The 17,972-nt window shown below is 40.3% G+C and overlaps 2 protein-coding genes across 3 annotated transcripts in view; both read left to right on the top strand.

The window, feature by feature from the left end:
- The first annotated feature begins 2,167 nt into the window (after positions 1–2,167).
- LOC105022776 (E3 ubiquitin/ISG15 ligase TRIM25) lies at positions 2,168–4,898 on the top strand. Its single transcript, XM_010891484.4, has one exon. The coding sequence runs from the start codon at positions 2,255–2,257 to the stop codon at positions 3,923–3,925; it is 1,671 nt and encodes a 556-aa protein (XP_010889786.3). The 5' UTR covers positions 2,168–2,254; the 3' UTR covers positions 3,926–4,898.
- Positions 4,899–7,348: 2,450 nt separating this feature from the next.
- Positions 7,349–17,972, top strand: part of chchd6a (coiled-coil-helix-coiled-coil-helix domain containing 6a) — a 75,201-nt gene continuing 64,577 nt past the window's right edge. The window contains exons 1-3 of one of the 2 annotated variants that reach the window (XM_034295704.1): positions 7,349–7,532; positions 15,581–15,677; positions 17,511–17,622. In XM_034295704.1, the coding sequence (XP_034151595.1) occupies positions 7,449–7,532; positions 15,581–15,677; positions 17,511–17,622 (293 nt within the window). In that variant the 5' untranslated portion in view covers positions 7,349–7,448. The remainder of the gene's footprint in view (positions 7,533–15,580; positions 15,678–17,510; positions 17,623–17,972) is intronic. The other variant, XM_010891485.3, reaches the window with a different exon arrangement.

The following is a 17,972-nucleotide window of genomic DNA, read 5'->3' as shown; positions in this document are numbered from 1 at the left end:
CCATCAAAACAAAAAATGCTGGAAAAGACAAAATGACTTGATTTTTTTTTTTTTTATCCACCAATCCTGCTAAATCTACTTGCAACTGAAGAAAGACGTTCACAGTATAGAACACGTTTGAAACTGATGTGTGTGAAGGAACATGTCTGTGTTATTGCATGACTGACATCCACAGGAATGTCCAGTACTATAGATATGGCGTTAGTCTACATCTTTTTCTAATTCAAAAGCGAAATGACCAGTCATAAAGCAGAGATCTCCAATTGTGTCTCCTTTATCTAGTTTTCCAAAGAATTCCCATATATTAGTTGTAGTATAAGGTGAAGGGTTATGGTGAGCTATGACTCAGGACAGTTCTTTTCAGTTATTGGTATGATGTTACATGTGTAAAATGTCTGAAACTTTGAAGCTCAATTGCATGTTAAATTATTATTATTTTTCCGCATCCCAGATATTAATAATAATATTACTAAAATCCCCAAGACTTTGGTGATGAATTTCACAAATTACAACAGGGATCCTATCCCCTCCCTCCGGTCATACCGGCACCCTTCACCCCCACTGCCCAAAGCTCTGGGACACCCATACATCTGGCCCCCATTTCCTCCAGTGAAGAGACACTTCCTGTTGGCAGGCTTTGAGGGGGAAGGGGTTGCATGTCTAATGTTTGGGTATGCTGAGAGGGTGCAGTGGGGCCAAAGGTGATATAGATTGGACATAGGTCAGGGTCAGAGGGGTATCCACTAATGTTATGGTTAGAGCAGGATGAGCTTGAGTTGGATAGCAGACAGTTGAGGTAAAGATGTTTGTCTGAGTCTCTGAACTACTGTCTCTGTCTATTTAAACACTTTCCAAATGTCAATCAACAGTAATTTCTCGCAACTTCCTAATAATATTTTAGTCAATTTAGAGCAGGAAAGAGCTGGTCTGTTTTATAGATGTACAAGTAATAGAAATATCTCAACATTTCAGTAAGGGAATTTTCAGAGACCTATAAATAGCTACAAATTAAGTTCGTAATTGTTTTAAAGTCATTTTATTTTTAAAAGGGGTTCTTTTAGGAAGCAAAAAACATGTTACATTACTGTCACATGGCACAGGCTTTAGAATACCTTCTTCCTTACTAAGATGTTCTAATTCTCTCTTTCATTTAAAACTGTTCCAGTATTAAGGGTTGCAATGAATAAAAAATGTGGTGCCACTTCAAAGTTCAGCTTATTACCAGGAGTTTACAATTACCTATGGTGCCAAAGGAGTTTTAATATGCACTGGAAAATGGCACACACCCTCACAAGTCAGGCTCTGCCTTTCTTGTTACACTAACCTGTCATAGTGTAACAGCTAAATGGCCGTTTATAAATTACAACTCAGACCTCTGCCCTAATGGCACCACACTGTTCTCTCCATGAACACTGTAGATGAAAACAGTTAAAGACAGGTCCTAGTACAGCCTTCCACCAGAGGACGCCAAAGTTACTCTACTAATAAATTAGAAAATGAATGGATGGTGTCCTGGAATGCATAGTGATATGACATACTGTCAAAGTCCAAGGTACAATCCACCGTTTTAAAATATATTATATATGACATTATAGGTTGAATTTAGATTTTATCTCAAACATTTGAATATGCCTGTCTACCCAAACTCTTTGCTCTGGCCAACTTCTTTACAACACCCAAAAACAATAGTTTGTGTCAAAAGGCTACACCGACACTTGGCAGATGTATAGCTTGGTGGCATCGTGGTTAAAGACTTTCATGTGGGCGATCTAGGTTTGAATCTCGGGAGAACAACAATGCTCAATGCTTTTTATTGCGGGTCGGCTGAACTAGGCTTGCCTGGTTTCTTATTTCTTCTTTAGTTGTGCTAAATAAAATATACAATTACATAAACTAGAAATAGATGTCTTATTTACCAGTATTAAAATTGATTTATACTCAATGCTACAAACTCATAACAAAACACACATTTTGTGTTGGAAAGATCCCAGAAATGTACTTTTAATGTGTTTACAGCTAACACAGTGTAACACGACTCGTAAGGTATGTACAATACAGAGATCCCTCATCTAACACTGCAGTTTCCTATAACTTATGAAACAGTACACATTCTTTTCTTTTTTCTTTTGGTGGCAGTGTCAAGATGAGCCCCTATGATCGCATTCTTGGCGTAGTCACCTACCGGAATGCTGTTCAGCCACCATTTCCACTTTTCTTGTGGGTAAATATCGCAACGGGTTTCTGTGTATTTCTCATGTTCAGTCTATTCAGTTTCTTGGCCAGTGCGGAGCACCACAAGGAAAAACAAAGAACTATGTCTCAATCTAAACAAGAAAAGTTATTAGAACTGGAGCTCATCTGCCCTATCTGCCAGCGGCTCTACCTGGATCCTGTGTGTCTGCCCTGTGGGCACAACTACTGCCTGGCCTGCATTCAGAATGCTGCAGACGTCGCCAGTGCTCAGACGTTTGGAAATCATTGCCCTGAGTGCAGAGAGGAGTACGGCGGTATGGACAAACTGCAAAAAAACGTAAAGCTCCGCGGCATCGTAGAAGACTATAAGGCCACTGTGGACGAAATGAGCGAGCCAACTGATGTGATCTGCGACCACTGCCTGGACACGGAGACGCCGGCCATCAAGACCTGTCTAAAGTGTGAGATGTCCCTGTGTGCCAGGCACCTGCACCGCCACTCAGAGAGGGAGTCCTTCCAGAACCATACCCTGGTACATCCCCAGAAGTTGAGCTTGACCGGTTGTGCGGTCCACGGACGTCTGCCGGAGTATTTCTGTTCCAGTGACTCGACGGCTCTCTGTGGCTCTTGCCTCTTGGAGGGCAGCCACCATAATCACGATGTCTTGACAGTTGACGCGGCCGAGGAAGAGATGAGGCAGGCCTTGGAGAGTCGGTGCAAGGAGGTGGCCAACAGGCTGCAGATGGCCGAGACCCTACTGCAGAAAGCTGCTGAGGAGCAGATCCCTTCTAATTCTGTGGGGGACAAGATGTCAAAGTCTGTGGCCCTGATGGACAAAATGGTCGGGCTGGTGCATTGCTACCAAGACAGGATTAAACTCCTGCAGGAGGAGGAGATAAACCAACAGAAGGAGAGCTGGCAGAGTGGTCTCGAGCTTCTGCAGGCACAGCAACAGCAGCTGAAAGAGGCTCACCAAAGCACCACAGAGGTCCTGGCTGTCACAGATAAGGTTAAGTTCATCCATGGATTCCTGATGGTTGAACCCAAGTTCAGGAAGGTGGTGAAAGGTACTATGGCCACAACGCCCAACAAGGCTCCTATCAACACCAAGAGGCTCCTTGCCAACCTGAAGATAGATGACTTCAAGACTGAGATGGTGCAGCTCCTCCATGAACTTAATATCTCGCTTAACTTTCTGGAGCTGACCTTCAACATTGACACAGCCCACCCAAGCCTTTTACTCTCCAACGACCGGCAGACCGTCAAGTACAGCAGCAGTAAGCAGGCATATGCTGATAACCCTGAGAGGTTCAGTACCGTTCCCCAGATCCTGTGCTCCCAGGGCTTCACCAGTGGGGAGCACACCTGGGTGTTAGAGATGGGAGAGCACAGCATGTGGTCGGTAGGCATATGCTACAATAGCCTGCCCAGGAAGGGTGACCACAGCCGGCTGGGCCGCAACTTTGTCTCCTGGCGTCTGCAGTGGAAGAACAAGAAACTGATGGCCTGCCATGCCTCATCCAGCGTGGTGCTGACTGAGATCATCAATCAGCCCCTAAGGGTGGAGGTGACGCTGGACTATGAGAGGGGAACTCTGGTCTTCCACAGCACCAAGGGCCATCGGGAGCACCTGCACACGTTCAGGGCTACATTCAGAGAGCCAGTGTACCCGGCGTTCGGGATCCACTCTACCACTGCAGAGTCCTGGATCACCCTCCAGAGTGGAATGTGACAACCCATCACCACTATACAGTTTCTTCATCTGGAAAGGCCTCTGTTACTCATTTAACCCAATAAGTATCTGACTATGATTTTACTGATGATCTTACTACTACTACTAGGTGAGAAACATTTCCAATTAAACAACTGAAGTTACTCTCAGAAATGTTTTACCATAGAATCTGAATGTTGTCCAGGCAGGGCGGTATGTTGTCATGTGTACTAACAGTAAGTACAGACTGTATTAGTATTTGTAACCAATAAATGCAATTGAATTTTGTAACATGATTCGACTGGTTATTGATTAGTGGAGAAGATGAGTTTTGCACTTTTTTTTTATGTTACATCAAGATCGGGACTGCTACTATAATAAATGTATATTTGTCAGACTTATATACACAAGTGCTGTGTTAATGGATGGATGGCCCAACTAAATTATTGAACATTTGGGTCTTTGTGTGTTAATAAATATTAGCTTATTGACCTCAGCACATCAATCTGACATCATGTCACTTAATTCAACATGTACATTATAAATATAATGTATAATATTTATATTGGTTAAACTGTAATTTATAATGGATATGGCCGTGAAGCATTGAATGCAATGGAGCGGACCTTCACTTCTTCAATCTCTGGGACAATTGGTCAGAAAAAAGCTTGATTGCTGATTAATTCAAACAAAGTTCTACACTCAAAACATCATAGATAGATAATTAGCAAGGGATCATGTCATATCAATAATAATTATGTATAAGCTTGTTTGTTGATGATGATGGTCATAGTCAGACAAGTGAATACGTAATGTTTTCCTTTCAGGCAACAGGATTCTGCATACAGTAGCTGGCTATGTTTTTTCTATAGAACAGCTTGTTGTTACTAGTTACATGGATTACTACATAATTATAAAAAATATTGAACATCAATGTGTTTCTGATCATTATTTACAGGGCGGTTGCATTAGTTTCTGCTTTCCTTTTATAATGCATGCGCACACAAGCCTGAAGTCAGTGTGATGAAAGGAAAACTGTCTAAAGTAGCTAGGCTTACAGTACATGTAAATATTAGATGCTTTGGTTTTAAATGTTCAACAGGGACAAAAACAAAAATGAGTGCATTGTATTTAAAAAAAAACATTGTAATCATTACAATAATAATAAACACATAAGTGTATGGTACGCTTTGTTAATTGATTTAAACAGGATAAAAAAAAACTTGATCTTCAGTGGAGATACCATGCTCAATGTTAGTTGCAAACAAACACGACTTCTGTTATCTGATGAGAACCTTTTTTTTAATCTTGATGTATCTTTGAATCCTTGACAAACTTTGATGCAACCCATATCAATGAAAGGAGCAAAGGTATGTTCAGTGTAGGGATGTGTCCTCTATCTCTTTTTATGGTCACAACCAATAAATAGCATGAAATGGCTGTGGTTCTGGATTTTCTGGAATCCAAGTAGATTTTCCGCATGTGCAGCATCCACTTCAAGCTGGTGCTCAGAACTTGCTTGTACATGAAAGGTTTTTTGAATTAACTTAGTTATTTGATTGTAACAGTAATCTGTTCAACATGAGCACCACACAGCAGGCAGTAAAGGCATTTACATTTAAAGGAAATAATTCACTACTACACACTATTAGAGGTGTTTTTTCAGTCAGTCTTAATAACTCGGAGTGATTGGAGGGGTTTCAAATTTTTTTTTGGATTGCCAGAGTTTAACCAATGACGTCTTTAGCTGATTGAGCCTGCTGTCTGATCTAAAAAGGTATTATGTTTTGTAACAATTATTGTTACAATATGATTGACCTTGTTAAATACAGCCATTGGTCTAAGAAGTGTTCCCATCAGCCACAACATTTCAGGATAGCCAAGTTGAGTTATGTGCTTTGGCTTTGTAAAGACCTCATAAGTTTATAGACTACAAATGCGGCTTTACAAAATGGGGTGGTGCCCATTTGTACAGATTCTCAGGAGCTTACAAGCTCTTTTTGAGAGTGTGGTATCTTCACAAACAGAAAAGTAGATATGCCTGTTTCTTTCAGTAAAATACAGAAATGCTTGTATTTGCTTCGCATGAGGAAATTCACAATTTTGGCAGGTATGATAAGTTAATACATTTTAATGGTCATATCAAGGTAAACACAGCAACAGTGAACTTTCCAGTTACGGATTTCTCTCTTATCCAGAGTGACTTACAGTAAAGATTGCATACTTTTTCCTATTTCACATTCCCAATTGGCCCAGTGTATCTCAAAATGTTGTTGCAGATACACTCTGTCAAGCAGTAGAGGTTTGTGCATGATGGTAGTATGGCATGCCATATTGGGGTCAACCAGATGTACGACTTCACCTTGCGTAACTGCTGGCAGGTTTGAAACAGGATGTGATTTGTTATTGAAAGTTCTGTCACGTTTGCCAGCTGACAGGCAAAGCAAAGCAAACAGTGTTGTAAGGCCCTTGCAAAAACATAATCATCATTTCTACTACCACAGCATATACATTCAAATCAAGAATATGTATATTTGTTATTTTTGCCAATGTATTTTTGGAGACAAGCATTGTTCTTTTTTCTGGAGGGTTTTAGACTACATGTCGTTATTTAGTATGCAACATGAACAAGGACACAGCCAGGGTGTCAACAGCAATTTCACAGACGAGTTCTTTTAACATACCAGTTAACATACCAATGATGTTGTTTTTTGGTACATATAAAATAGCAAAACTCCAAGCATTTATACTGTTAAGGTGTTGTAAAAAACAAAAATACATTGTTTTCTCATCATCATGTATTCAGTTTTAATGGAGGAAAGGAATAACACAAGTACATGGATAGATGGACTATAAATTTAGAATTACATGTATTATTTTTGTTGTGATCTGTGTACAATGTAGTCTTACCGGTACAATCACCAGCATGTCCCTTTAAGAGATATTTTTTGGCTGCCATGCCCTTGCATTGTGATGAATGTATCTAAACTGGTTTGTCAGGTTCAATCTATTGTTCAAACTGATAAAAGCAGCATGTGAAAAAAAATATTTTGACATTTCAGAGTGGGCCCTCAGGGTGCCAATTCCTGGAAATCTGTTTTAGAGTTTGTCTCATGCGCCAGATGACTTCCACAATCTATGAATGCCACAGTGTTAGTAATTTCTGACCTCATTCTAAGTTACTTAGCTTTATATTGAAACTATTAGTTTGCTGGAATGACTGCTACTGCACAACATTTTACTAAACTTTGCACACAGTGCCCTCTAGTGACAAATAACGTCTGAAATCACGTTGAAAGAAATTAAACTTCATTTCCCATCAAACGTCTGGCAACATTTTTAACATACTACATTTCAATTGGATCAGATGATATGATCCCCCTATGGCAATCGAGAATAGTCGCTAGCCCATCCATTCACATTAACATTTCTCTGATTGGTTCTCTTGTTCTATCTGTCAAAATAGCTGTCTGCAGTGGCGATCTGCTAAGAAGTGAACAGTAGATTCTCCCATTTGAAAACAATATTTGGAAAATACATAGAGATGGGATCCGGTCAAAGTGTGACCAGGAAAGTGTCATTTGGAGTGGATGATGAGGACACAGTACGGGTACTTCGTGGGGTAAAGGTAACGTAACCATGTGTGGTTTGCTAGCTGTACAGTACAGTATGCTACCTAGCTTCGGTACAGTATGCCTACAGCTATTGTTTAACTACAGATAATGGCTAGCAGGCGTTACGAACAGAAGCAAGTTAGTAATTAAAACGTGTCACCACAGGCACTGTGAGATCAATGTTTCCGTTTTCTGTCCGGTCTGGTTTGTCCACTCTTTGCTTTAATGCCATGGGTGTGTGACACGACTAAATATAGAGTGATGCTGCCACCCACACGTCTGTCTGTGGGATATGAACTGGGCGAGGTTACCCAGATCGGTGTGTGAGAAGAAAACTGTCAGTTACACAGCCTGTCAATCTCAAGACCTACTGCTAGGTTGTATCGGTTTATAAACCGATTGGGTAGACATCCAGAAGCCAGTCAGGATCATCATGTATGGTTCTAGAGCTGTAAGACTTGCCGCATGGTTACAGTTTACGTCGTTAACGTTGGCTAGAACTAACTGCCTGTAACAAGGGTTTTGTAATAGAGCAGCTGCAGTTGAGCCACAGATCCAGATTCACTTTTTGTAATTTTGCTGCTCTGTTTTTTGGTACCCCCATAGTTGTCCTGGACCGCATCATCCAGAATTATAAGGTTCCATCTGCGTTCAATATGATTAAGAGATACCCAGCAAGCAACACGCTAGTGTTAGCAAAGGCTTTACATATATATATATATATTTTTATATAGCTTAACAAGGCCATCACCCTATTGGATAAGTCATATCAGAATCCTGGGACAATTAGAAATGTTCTTTTTTAGAATAGTTAAAATGCAGATGGAACCTTATAATTCTGAGCACTCTAGTTCAGAATTATAAGGTTCCATCTCACCATCACAATGTTAAACCTTTAGTTTCAAGAAATAAATATAGCCATATTGCAAATTGAATATCTTAACACCAAAACATTGTTCTAACACACACTAAATGTGAAACATTTATACTTTTATAAGATTTAGAAATAACACATCATATGTATATTTGAATTATTAAAACATTTATATTCAACATGTCAATTAATAAGCAGTTATAGGCAATACCATCAAGTTTGAAACACCTTATATATTAAGCATGTCTTTATTTTTTTACTCTACATAACACTATCACTATTATTACTTTTCATTTTAGCATACATGTACTTAAACATTGACCTGAGGTCACTCTTGGCCTCTGGGTGTTTTTTTAATATCTTTGCCTTTGGCAAGACAGAGTCTTGGTGAGACAGAGTCTGACCTCAAATTTACATTTGAGCCCCTGATGTCCATGTCAACCATGGCACTTAGTGTACTGTATACTGTACACTCACCTAAAGGATTATTAGGAACACCTGTTCAATTTCTCATTAATGCAATTATCTAATCAACCAATCACATGGCAATTGCTTCAATGCATTTAGGGGTGTGGTCCTGGTCAAGACAATCTCCTGAATTCCAAACTGAATGTCAGAATGGGAAAGAAGCGTGGCATGGTTGTTGGTGCCAGACGGGCCGGTCTGAGTATTTCACAATCTGCTCAGTTACTGGGATTTTCACGCACAACCATTTTTAGGGTTTACGAAGAATGGTGTGAAAAGTGAAAAACATCCAGTATGCGGCAGTCCTGTGGGCGAAAATGCCTTGTTGATGCTAGAGGTCAGAGGAGAATGGGCCGACTGATTCAAGCTGATAGAAGAGCAACTTTGAAATAACCACTCGTTACAACCAAGGTATGCAGCAAAGCATTTGTGAAGCCACAACACGCACAACACGCACAACCTTGAGGCGGATGGGCTACAACAGCAGAAGACCCCACCGGGTACCACTCATCTCCACTACAAATAGGAAAAAGAGGCTACAATTTGCACAAGCTCACCAAAATTGGACAATTGAAGACTGGAAGAATGTTGCCTGGTCTGATGAGTCTCGATTTCTGTTGAGACATTCAGATGGTAGAGTCAGAATTTGGCGTAAACAGAATGAGAACATGGATCCATCATGCCTTGTTACCACTGTGCAGGCTGGTGGTGGTGGTGTAATGGTGTGGGGGATGTTTTCTTGGCACACTTTAGGTCCCTTAGTGCCAATTGGGCATCGTTTCAATGCCACGGCCTACCAGAGCATTGTTTCTGACCATGTCCATCGCTTTATGACCACCATGTACCCATCCTCTGATGGCTACTTCCAGCAGGATAATGCACCATGTCACAAAGCTCGAATCATTTCAAATTGGTTTCTTGAACATGACAATGAGTTCACTGTACTGAAATGGCCCCCACAGTCACCAGATCTCAACCGAATAGAGCATCTTTGGGATGTGGTGGAACGGGAGCTTCGTGCCCTGGATGTGCATCCCACAAATCTCCATCAACTGCACGATGCTATCCTATCAATATGGGCCAACATTTCTAAAGAATGCTTTCAGCACCTTGTTGAATCAATGCCATGTGGAATTAAGGCAGTTCTAAAGGCAAAAGGGGGTCAAACACAGTATTAGTATGGTGTTCCTAATTATCCTTTAGGTGAGTGTATGTACACTGTATACTGTCTCGGTAGCAATGCACCAGCCGACCATGTAACCAAACACAATCTGGGCCACTGCAGCAAAAGGTACTTGCTTGTGTTGATAATTTTTGTAACAAGACTAGTCTCATAGTTGTTATCTCTCCTGCAGTATGTGTCCATGCTTCATGGTCATAATCTGAACCTTCTTTGTTATCTATTTTATAGTCACCATTTCTACAAAAATAGTTAGCTACTACAGAAAGTCTACGTGCTTTTTATAGCTGGCCCTGTTATTGATACATGGCCATAATGACTGCACTGCTGAACACATAAAAGCTCTAAAAAGTATCTAGATTTGTTAGCTAGTTAACCAGTTAGCTAGCTAGTGTGCTAACGATATCATTAGTTAGTTACTATGAAGCCAGCTAGCTGCACATCTAGTTGTTAGATGGATAGCTAAGGCGATTAAAAGTTTACTTAGCTAGCTATTGTTAACTTGCCACTTTGCAACTTGATGTGGAGCTAGTTGGCTAGCTATATTCACCGTAGTTAACCGGACTGTGTACATTTGCTTGGGAGTTAGGACCCGGTAGCTGACGGAGGTTAGCTTGCAAGCTAGTGGGTTAGCTATCTAATTTATCAACTTTACATACTATTAACAAACCGCAGTATAGCTAACTAATGTGCTTCAACTTACGCTTCACTACTACTATTTTTTTTTTTTTAAATCATAAAGTCATTCAATGTTAGGTTTCTCCTTTGATGAGCATATAAAATATCTCGAGTTGCTTATTTTCATCTTCGAAACATTGCAAAAATCTGAAACTTTCTATCAAAAACGGACCCATAAAAACTATTCCATGCTTTTGTTTCTTCTAGATTAGATTACTGAAATGCTCTTCTTTCCAGTTACACTGTCAAATCAATAGATAAACTTCAATTAGTGTTGCCCACGGCTGTTAGGATCCTAACTAGAACAATTTTTTTTTTACACATTACTCCAGTATTAGCCTCGTTACACTGGCTGCCTGTCAGGGTTAGGGTTTTATTGTTAACCTATAAATCAATACATGGACTTGCTCCTACTTACCTCGCTGAAATGATCCAGCCATACATACCTACATGTAACCAGGCTTTTTAATTGTACCTAGAATTTCTAAACAAACAGCCAGGGGCAGGGCTTTCTCTCATAGAGCTCCACTACTGTGGAATTATTTGTTAGTTAAGGTTAGAAATGCAAACTCAGTGCAAACTTTCAAGTGTCTACTAAAGACTCATCTCTACAGCATGGTCTATGATTAGGTGTAGTCTGGCCCGGGGGCGTGAAGGTGACCAGAAAGGCTTGATACTGTCCACCCTTGCTGTCTTGCCAGGTGGGCTCTCATCGCCACTGGGATGCCCTCCCTCCAATGCCATTCGGGGGTGGAGTCACTTGCTTGTTGTTGTCTCTCTGTTGCGCACTTGTGCAATTAGACTGTACTCTGCTGGCAATACTCTGCCCTCATTCAGGGTGGTTGCGGTTGGTTGGTTTCCCTTTGGTTGATGCTTGGCAATGTGTGTGGATTGATTTCCTGCCTGTTGGGCCCTTTCCGGGGCCTCCCGCAGATAGGGCCACAGTGTCATCGGAGCCCCCTGTCTAAACCCCAAGGTCTTACGCTGCTATATTATTGTGCTGGGGGGGTGCATTTTGTAAATGTTCCCTGTCTTTTGCCATTTTATACCTGGCCCACACCTGAGGAGTACCTGGCTTGAAAGACCTGTTGCTGTCCCTGTCCAAAGTCCTCCACGTTGTGTTGCAGATCAAGACAATACCTGACCATTTCAGCTGCCACTGTGCTGACACCTCCCCCTTCCCCCGTGTTGTCCCTGTCCTTGTCCATCTGGTCATGCTTCCGACCTGGACAAAGTTTAAATAGACTCTGGACTCAGCCCACATTCATTTATTAATTATTACAATTTGTACTCTTAATATGTTCACCCGGCACAGCCAGAAGAGGACTGGTCACCCCTTTGAGCTTGGGTCCTCTCTAGGTTTCTTCCTAAATTTCAACCTTCTTAGGGAGTTTTTTCTAGCCACTGAAATTCAACACTACTGTTGTTTGCTCTTTGGGGTTTAAGGCTGGGTGTTTTGTAAAAGCACTTTGTGACAGCTGCTGATGTAAATACATTTGATTAATGGTTTTGTTAAATTTGCGAACTATCCTAAGTCAACTAGCTAACACACCAACTAGCACAGCTAAACATACATGGCTAAAAGATGGATTTTGATTGGTCCTCCCATATTGATTGAGGCTTTTGATTGGATCATAGATAGTACTTTATAACTCCAATGTTGTATGCCTTTTTGGAGATAGAACCTTTTTATTTTGTGAATTATGGACCCAAAAAAATATTTTCATAAAGATACCAGACAGAGGTTAATAAACATTCAATAATCCAGTATATGTAAATAACTTAATTTATTACAAAAATATCAGATGGAACCTTATAATTCTAAGCTCACATACTGTCTCTCTAGATGTTGCATTTTTACAGTATCTTCTTCCGGTTCATCAGATTCTCTAAGCTTGTACAACTATATTGTAATACTCAACAATGCTGCTGTGATGATGGTTAGAAGAGTTGAGGTACTTAGCTGGGGTCTGTTATATGTCTGTTATTAACAGAACTGTGCAGCCATAATTCCTCCAGGTCTGGGGCACAGAAGAAATGTCAGAAATGAAGACCCACAACGTCATTGATCTAATCAGTAATCAGAACCCTTTTCAATGCAACAAATCATAATACCATAATATCAAATTTGTAAGATATAGGTCTGTGATTTTGATTATGCAGAGCAAAATAGCATCAATATGGCAGTCTTGAATCCTACACAGACCTGTGCACCATAGTCAGTAGGGCTTTATACTTTAGGTCTTAATGTATTATGAAAAACTATTCTGTCTGTGACTATTAGTAGTTATGTATGTACTTTGTTTAAAGCACACATTTCCAAGTTTAAAACCGCTGTAGTTCTGGCTCCTGATTAGTGTAGTGGGGGCAGTGTGAAATAGTAACAAAATTCTGATTTCAACAGGCATGTCCCTCTATATTGCTCCCTTCAAGCAAACAATTTAGCTTGAAGACATTAAGTGTATAGCTAGCAGTCATTTTCTCTGTTAACAGGGAGGGCAAGAATAAATAATACTAGCAGTGGTAAACATTGGGTTTAGCCTAGCTCACAAAATAACAACGTAGATGTAAACAATGGAGTAATGATAACAATTTAACAGCCTTCTAAATCATGTCCAGTGTATTAAGTGTACCAAACATGGAGATCTCAAAGAGATCAAAGGACACAGGATGCATTTGAGCTAAATTTTCGAGTCTCATGGCAATTTATCTGAATGCCTACATGTGATATTTCAGTCTTTTATTTTCCATAAATTCCCACTAATGTCTAAAAACATATTTTAGATTTTTCATTATGGGGTATTGCAAAAAAAAAAAAAAGAAATCAGTTATACATTAAGTCATTAACACAAGAATTCAGCTCTGGAAAAATTAAGAGACCACTGCACCTTTTTATTTCCTTTCCAAAAAAGCTAAAAAAAGGAAGGTTTTGAATGTTTATCAGAAACTTTCAATTTGCAGTGGTCTCTTAATTTTAACCCTTCAGTTCCTCCCTCAAAACCTTATTTTTCCACTTTTTTGGAAAAGAAAGAAAAAGGTGCGGTGGTCTCTTAATTTTGTGGAGAAAGTGAATGGGTCTAGTTTGAATACTTTCCAAAGGCAATATACAACCCTGTTTCCAAAACTGTTAGCACACTGTAAAAAGCAAATGAAAATGAAGAATGCAATGATGTGCAAATATTTGGATCCCTATATTTAATTGAAAATAGTACAAAGACGACATATCATATGTTGAAACTGAGAAATGTTTTTGGAAAAATAAGAATTTGTTGCCAGCAACACGTTTCAAAACATTTTGGGATTGGGGCATGTTTACCACTGTGTTGCATCATCTCTTCTTTTAACAATACTCTGTAAGCATTTGGGAATGAGGAGACTAACTGCTGTGATTTTGAAAGTGAAATGTTTCCCATTCTTGCTTGATACAGGATTTCAGCTGCTCAAAAGTTCAGGGTCTCCTTTGTCGTATTTTTCATTTCATAATGCGGCAAATGTTTTCAGTGGGTGACAGGTCTGGACTGCAGGCAGGCCAGTTTAGCACCTGGACTCGTACTGCGGAGCCATGCTTTTGTAATATGTGCAGAATGTGGTTTGGCATTGTCTTGCTGAGTAAGCAAGGCCTTCCCTGAAAATGATGTAGTCTGGATGGCAGCACATGTTGCTCCAAATCCATATGTTGTTCCCCATTAGTGGTGCCTTCACAGATGTGCACTAATGCACCCCCATACCATCAGAGATGCTGGCTTGTAAACTGTGCGCTGATGACCAGCCGGATGGTCCCTCTCCTCTTTAGCCCGGAAGGCCGCGGCGTCCATGATTCCCAAAAATAATTTCATATTGTGATTTGGCGGACTACAGGACAGTTTTCCACTTCGCCTCAGTCCATCTTAAATTAGCTTGGGCCCAGAGAAGGTGGCGGCGGTTCTGGATCTTTTTTTGCATGGTAGAGTATTAACTTGCATTTGTGGATGCAGCAGTGTACTGTGTTCACAGACAATGGCTTTCGGAAGTGTTTCTGAGCCAATGTAGTGAATTCCACTACAGAATCTTATTTGTTTTTAATGAAGAGCCGCCTGAGGGCCCGGAGATCATCACCATCCAATATTGGTTTTTGGTCTTGTCCCTTGTGTACAGAGATTCCTCTGGTTCTCTGAATCTTTGAATGATACTATGTACTGTAGATGGTGAGATCTCCAAACTCGTTGACATTTTATGCTGACAAACGTTATTCTTAAATTGTAGCACTATTTGCCTGCACGGTCTATCACAGAGTGGTGAAAGACCTCCCCATCTTTACTTCTGAAAGACTCATCCTCTCTGGGATGTTCTTTTTATACCAAATCATGTTACTGACCTGTTGCCGATTAACATTATTAGTTGTGATGTGAGATGTTATTTTTTTTGCATTATACAACATTGCATTCTGTTTGTCTTTATATACAGCGTCCCAATTTTTTTGGAAACAGGGTTGTAATTCCAAATTGTCTCTACACTCATACAGCTCCCACACTCCTACTTACCCAACCAGACATGCCATCTGGGATCTTCTCACCATTTCCAAAGCTAGACAAGAAAACATGAACTGTCAGTGTTGGACTGAAATTGAGTTACAGTACTTTTTAACTATTCTATTTAAGGACAAACAGAAGACATTTTAATGCGGAGGGACTGACCACTTGATGTAGTAGGCCGGTAAAACATTTTGATTGTTTATAAATGAGTAATTGCTAGCTGAGACAGAGACCTTGCTACACATTTTTCAATATTATGAAATGAATAACCACCGATAAACACTATACACTGTAACACAATGTTTTCAAAGCATGTAGGCCTTTATGCTAATATTTTATTGTTGTCGTGTTCAGTTGTCAGAGGATGTTCTCCAGAGGATGAAGGGTACAAGCCCTGCCAACCAAAACGAAGGCCATAAACCATCACCCCCCACCAGCCCCACGACAGAAAGTAAGATAAACTACTACTCTTAGCTTTTAAACCGGGTCAACTCTTTATAACCCAGCCTAACAGACAATACATGAGTTGATGTTGAAAGTTGAAAAAGTTTAAAATACAGCCGAAATGGTGAGAGTCGGTGACACTTATTAATGATTGTTCAGAATAATAAATCAAGGGCATATGTACAGTTGTGCTCAAGTTTGCATACCCTTTCAAGAATTGGTAATATACTGTAGGTACCAATTGTAAAGAAAACATGAGTGAGCAGGCAAAACACATGTCTTTTATTTCTTATGGGATTCACATTCAACTGTAGGTCATAACAGAATGGCACAATCATCAAACAAAACATGGCAACAAAGAAAAAAAAATGAACTGACGCCTATTCAAAAGTCTGCATACTCTTAGTTCTTAATACTGTGCATTGTTCCCTTTAGCATCAATGACAGCGTGCAATCTTTTGAGGCCCGGAATTCTTGCAGGTAGTATAGCTGCCCATTCATCTATTCAAAATGCCTCCAGGTCATGCAAAGTCTTTGGTTGTCTTGCATGAACCACACGTTTGAGATCTCCCCAGAGTGGCTCGATGATATTAAGGTCAGGAGACTATGATGGCCACTCCAGAACCTTCACCTTTTTCTGCTGTAACCACTGGAGGGTCAACTTGGCCTTGTGCTTAGGGTCACTGTCGTGCTGAAAGTCCAAGTGCGTCCCATGCGCAGCTTTCGTGCAGAAGAATGCAAATTGTCTAAGAACATGCTGCTTTTATCTTGCCATACATTTTCATTAGATTCCCCATGCCTTTAGTGCTCACACACCCCCAAAACATCAGTGAGCCACCACCATGCTTCACAGTGGGGATTGTATTCTGTTCACTATAGGCCTTGTTGACCCCTCTCTAAACATAACGCTTATGGTTGTGATCATAATGTTCTATTTTGGTCTCGTCACTCCAAATTACAGTGTGCCAGAAGCTGTGAGGCTTGTCAAGGTGTTGTCAGGCGTTTTGTAACTTGGTTTTTTTGTGGCATTGGCACAACAAAGGCTTCTTTCTGGCAACTCGACCATGCAGCTCATTTTTGTTCAAGTATCATCGTATTGTGCTCCTTGAAACAATCAGACTGTCTTTTTCCAGGGCAGCCTGTATTTCTCCTGAGGTTACCTGTGGGTTTTTCTTTGTATTCCGAACAATTCTTCTGGGAGTTTTGGTTAAAATCTTTCTTGGTCAACCCGACCTTGGCTTTATATCAAGAGATTCCCAAATGTCCACTTCTTAATAAGTGATTGAACAGGACTGACTGGCATTTGCAAGGCTTTGGATATCCTTTTTCCATCTTTCCAAAGTTCCATTACCTTGTTATGCAGGTCTTTTGACAGTTCTTTTCTGCTCCCCATGACTCAGTTTCTAGCCTGCTCAGTGCATCCACATGAGAGCTAACAAACTCATTGACTATTTATACACAGACACTGATTGCAATTTAAAAAGCCACAGGTGTGGGAAATTCACCTGTAATTGCCATTTTCACCTGTGTGTGTCACCTTGTGTGTCTGTAACAAGGCCAAACATTCAAGGGTTTGTAAACTTTTTATCAGGGCCATTTGGGTGATTTCTGTTGTCACTGTAATATTAAAAGGAGCCAAACAACTATATGATAGTGATCACATGACGCCATTTACTATCTTTAAATCAAAGACATTTATTTTTTTTGCATGATCCAACATATTTTTTAAATCAATGCCAAAATTGCAACATTTCTGCCACGGTATGCAAACTTTGAGCACAACTGTATGCTAATAATGGTCCAATAGTTGATGTTGTTTTATGATGAATGTTACCTGCAGGGTCCTCTCCCCGTCCATCACCAACACCTCCCCACCGCCCGCAGGCCCGTCCTCAACCCGGGCCACAGGCATCCCAAACTCACACCGACACCAAGGAAGAGCTGAGAAAGAGGTGGGTTTCAGATAGCATGGAGGAGAGTTACCTAGAGAAAATCACCTACCCACTCATTGCTAATTGTAAAATCTCCAAAAGTCTCATGAATTCAACGGTTGTAAAGTCACTGTAGATGAACAAGGGCTTTAGTGCTTGGTGGTTTTATTTTCTGATATTCGGTTTTTGACGTCTCCTTCTGTAAAATTAATGTAAAATTATAACATTCATTGTGTCATCTGTTGTGGGTTCATGCAGGTCTTACAGTACATTTGATATTTACTGGCTTCTTGGGGAAATAGCACAGCTAAATCTTAACAGTAGTGATGGGACAATTTATGTTAAAAAATTGTAACAATGCAAATTTCAGT

The sequence above is a fragment of the Esox lucius genome, chromosome 12 (assembly GCF_011004845.1).
Source record: "Esox lucius isolate fEsoLuc1 chromosome 12, fEsoLuc1.pri, whole genome shotgun sequence".
In the NCBI taxonomy this organism is placed as follows: domain Eukaryota; kingdom Metazoa; phylum Chordata; class Actinopteri; order Esociformes; family Esocidae; genus Esox; species Esox lucius.
The sequence above is the reverse complement of the archived record's forward strand: the minus strand, read 5'-3'. Positions and strand labels throughout refer to the sequence as shown.

Coding starts and splice junctions, on each gene's coding strand:
- LOC105022776 (XM_010891484.4), top strand. CDS start 2,255: ATGTTCAGTCTATTCAGTTTCTTGGCCAGTGCGGAGCACCACAAGGAA.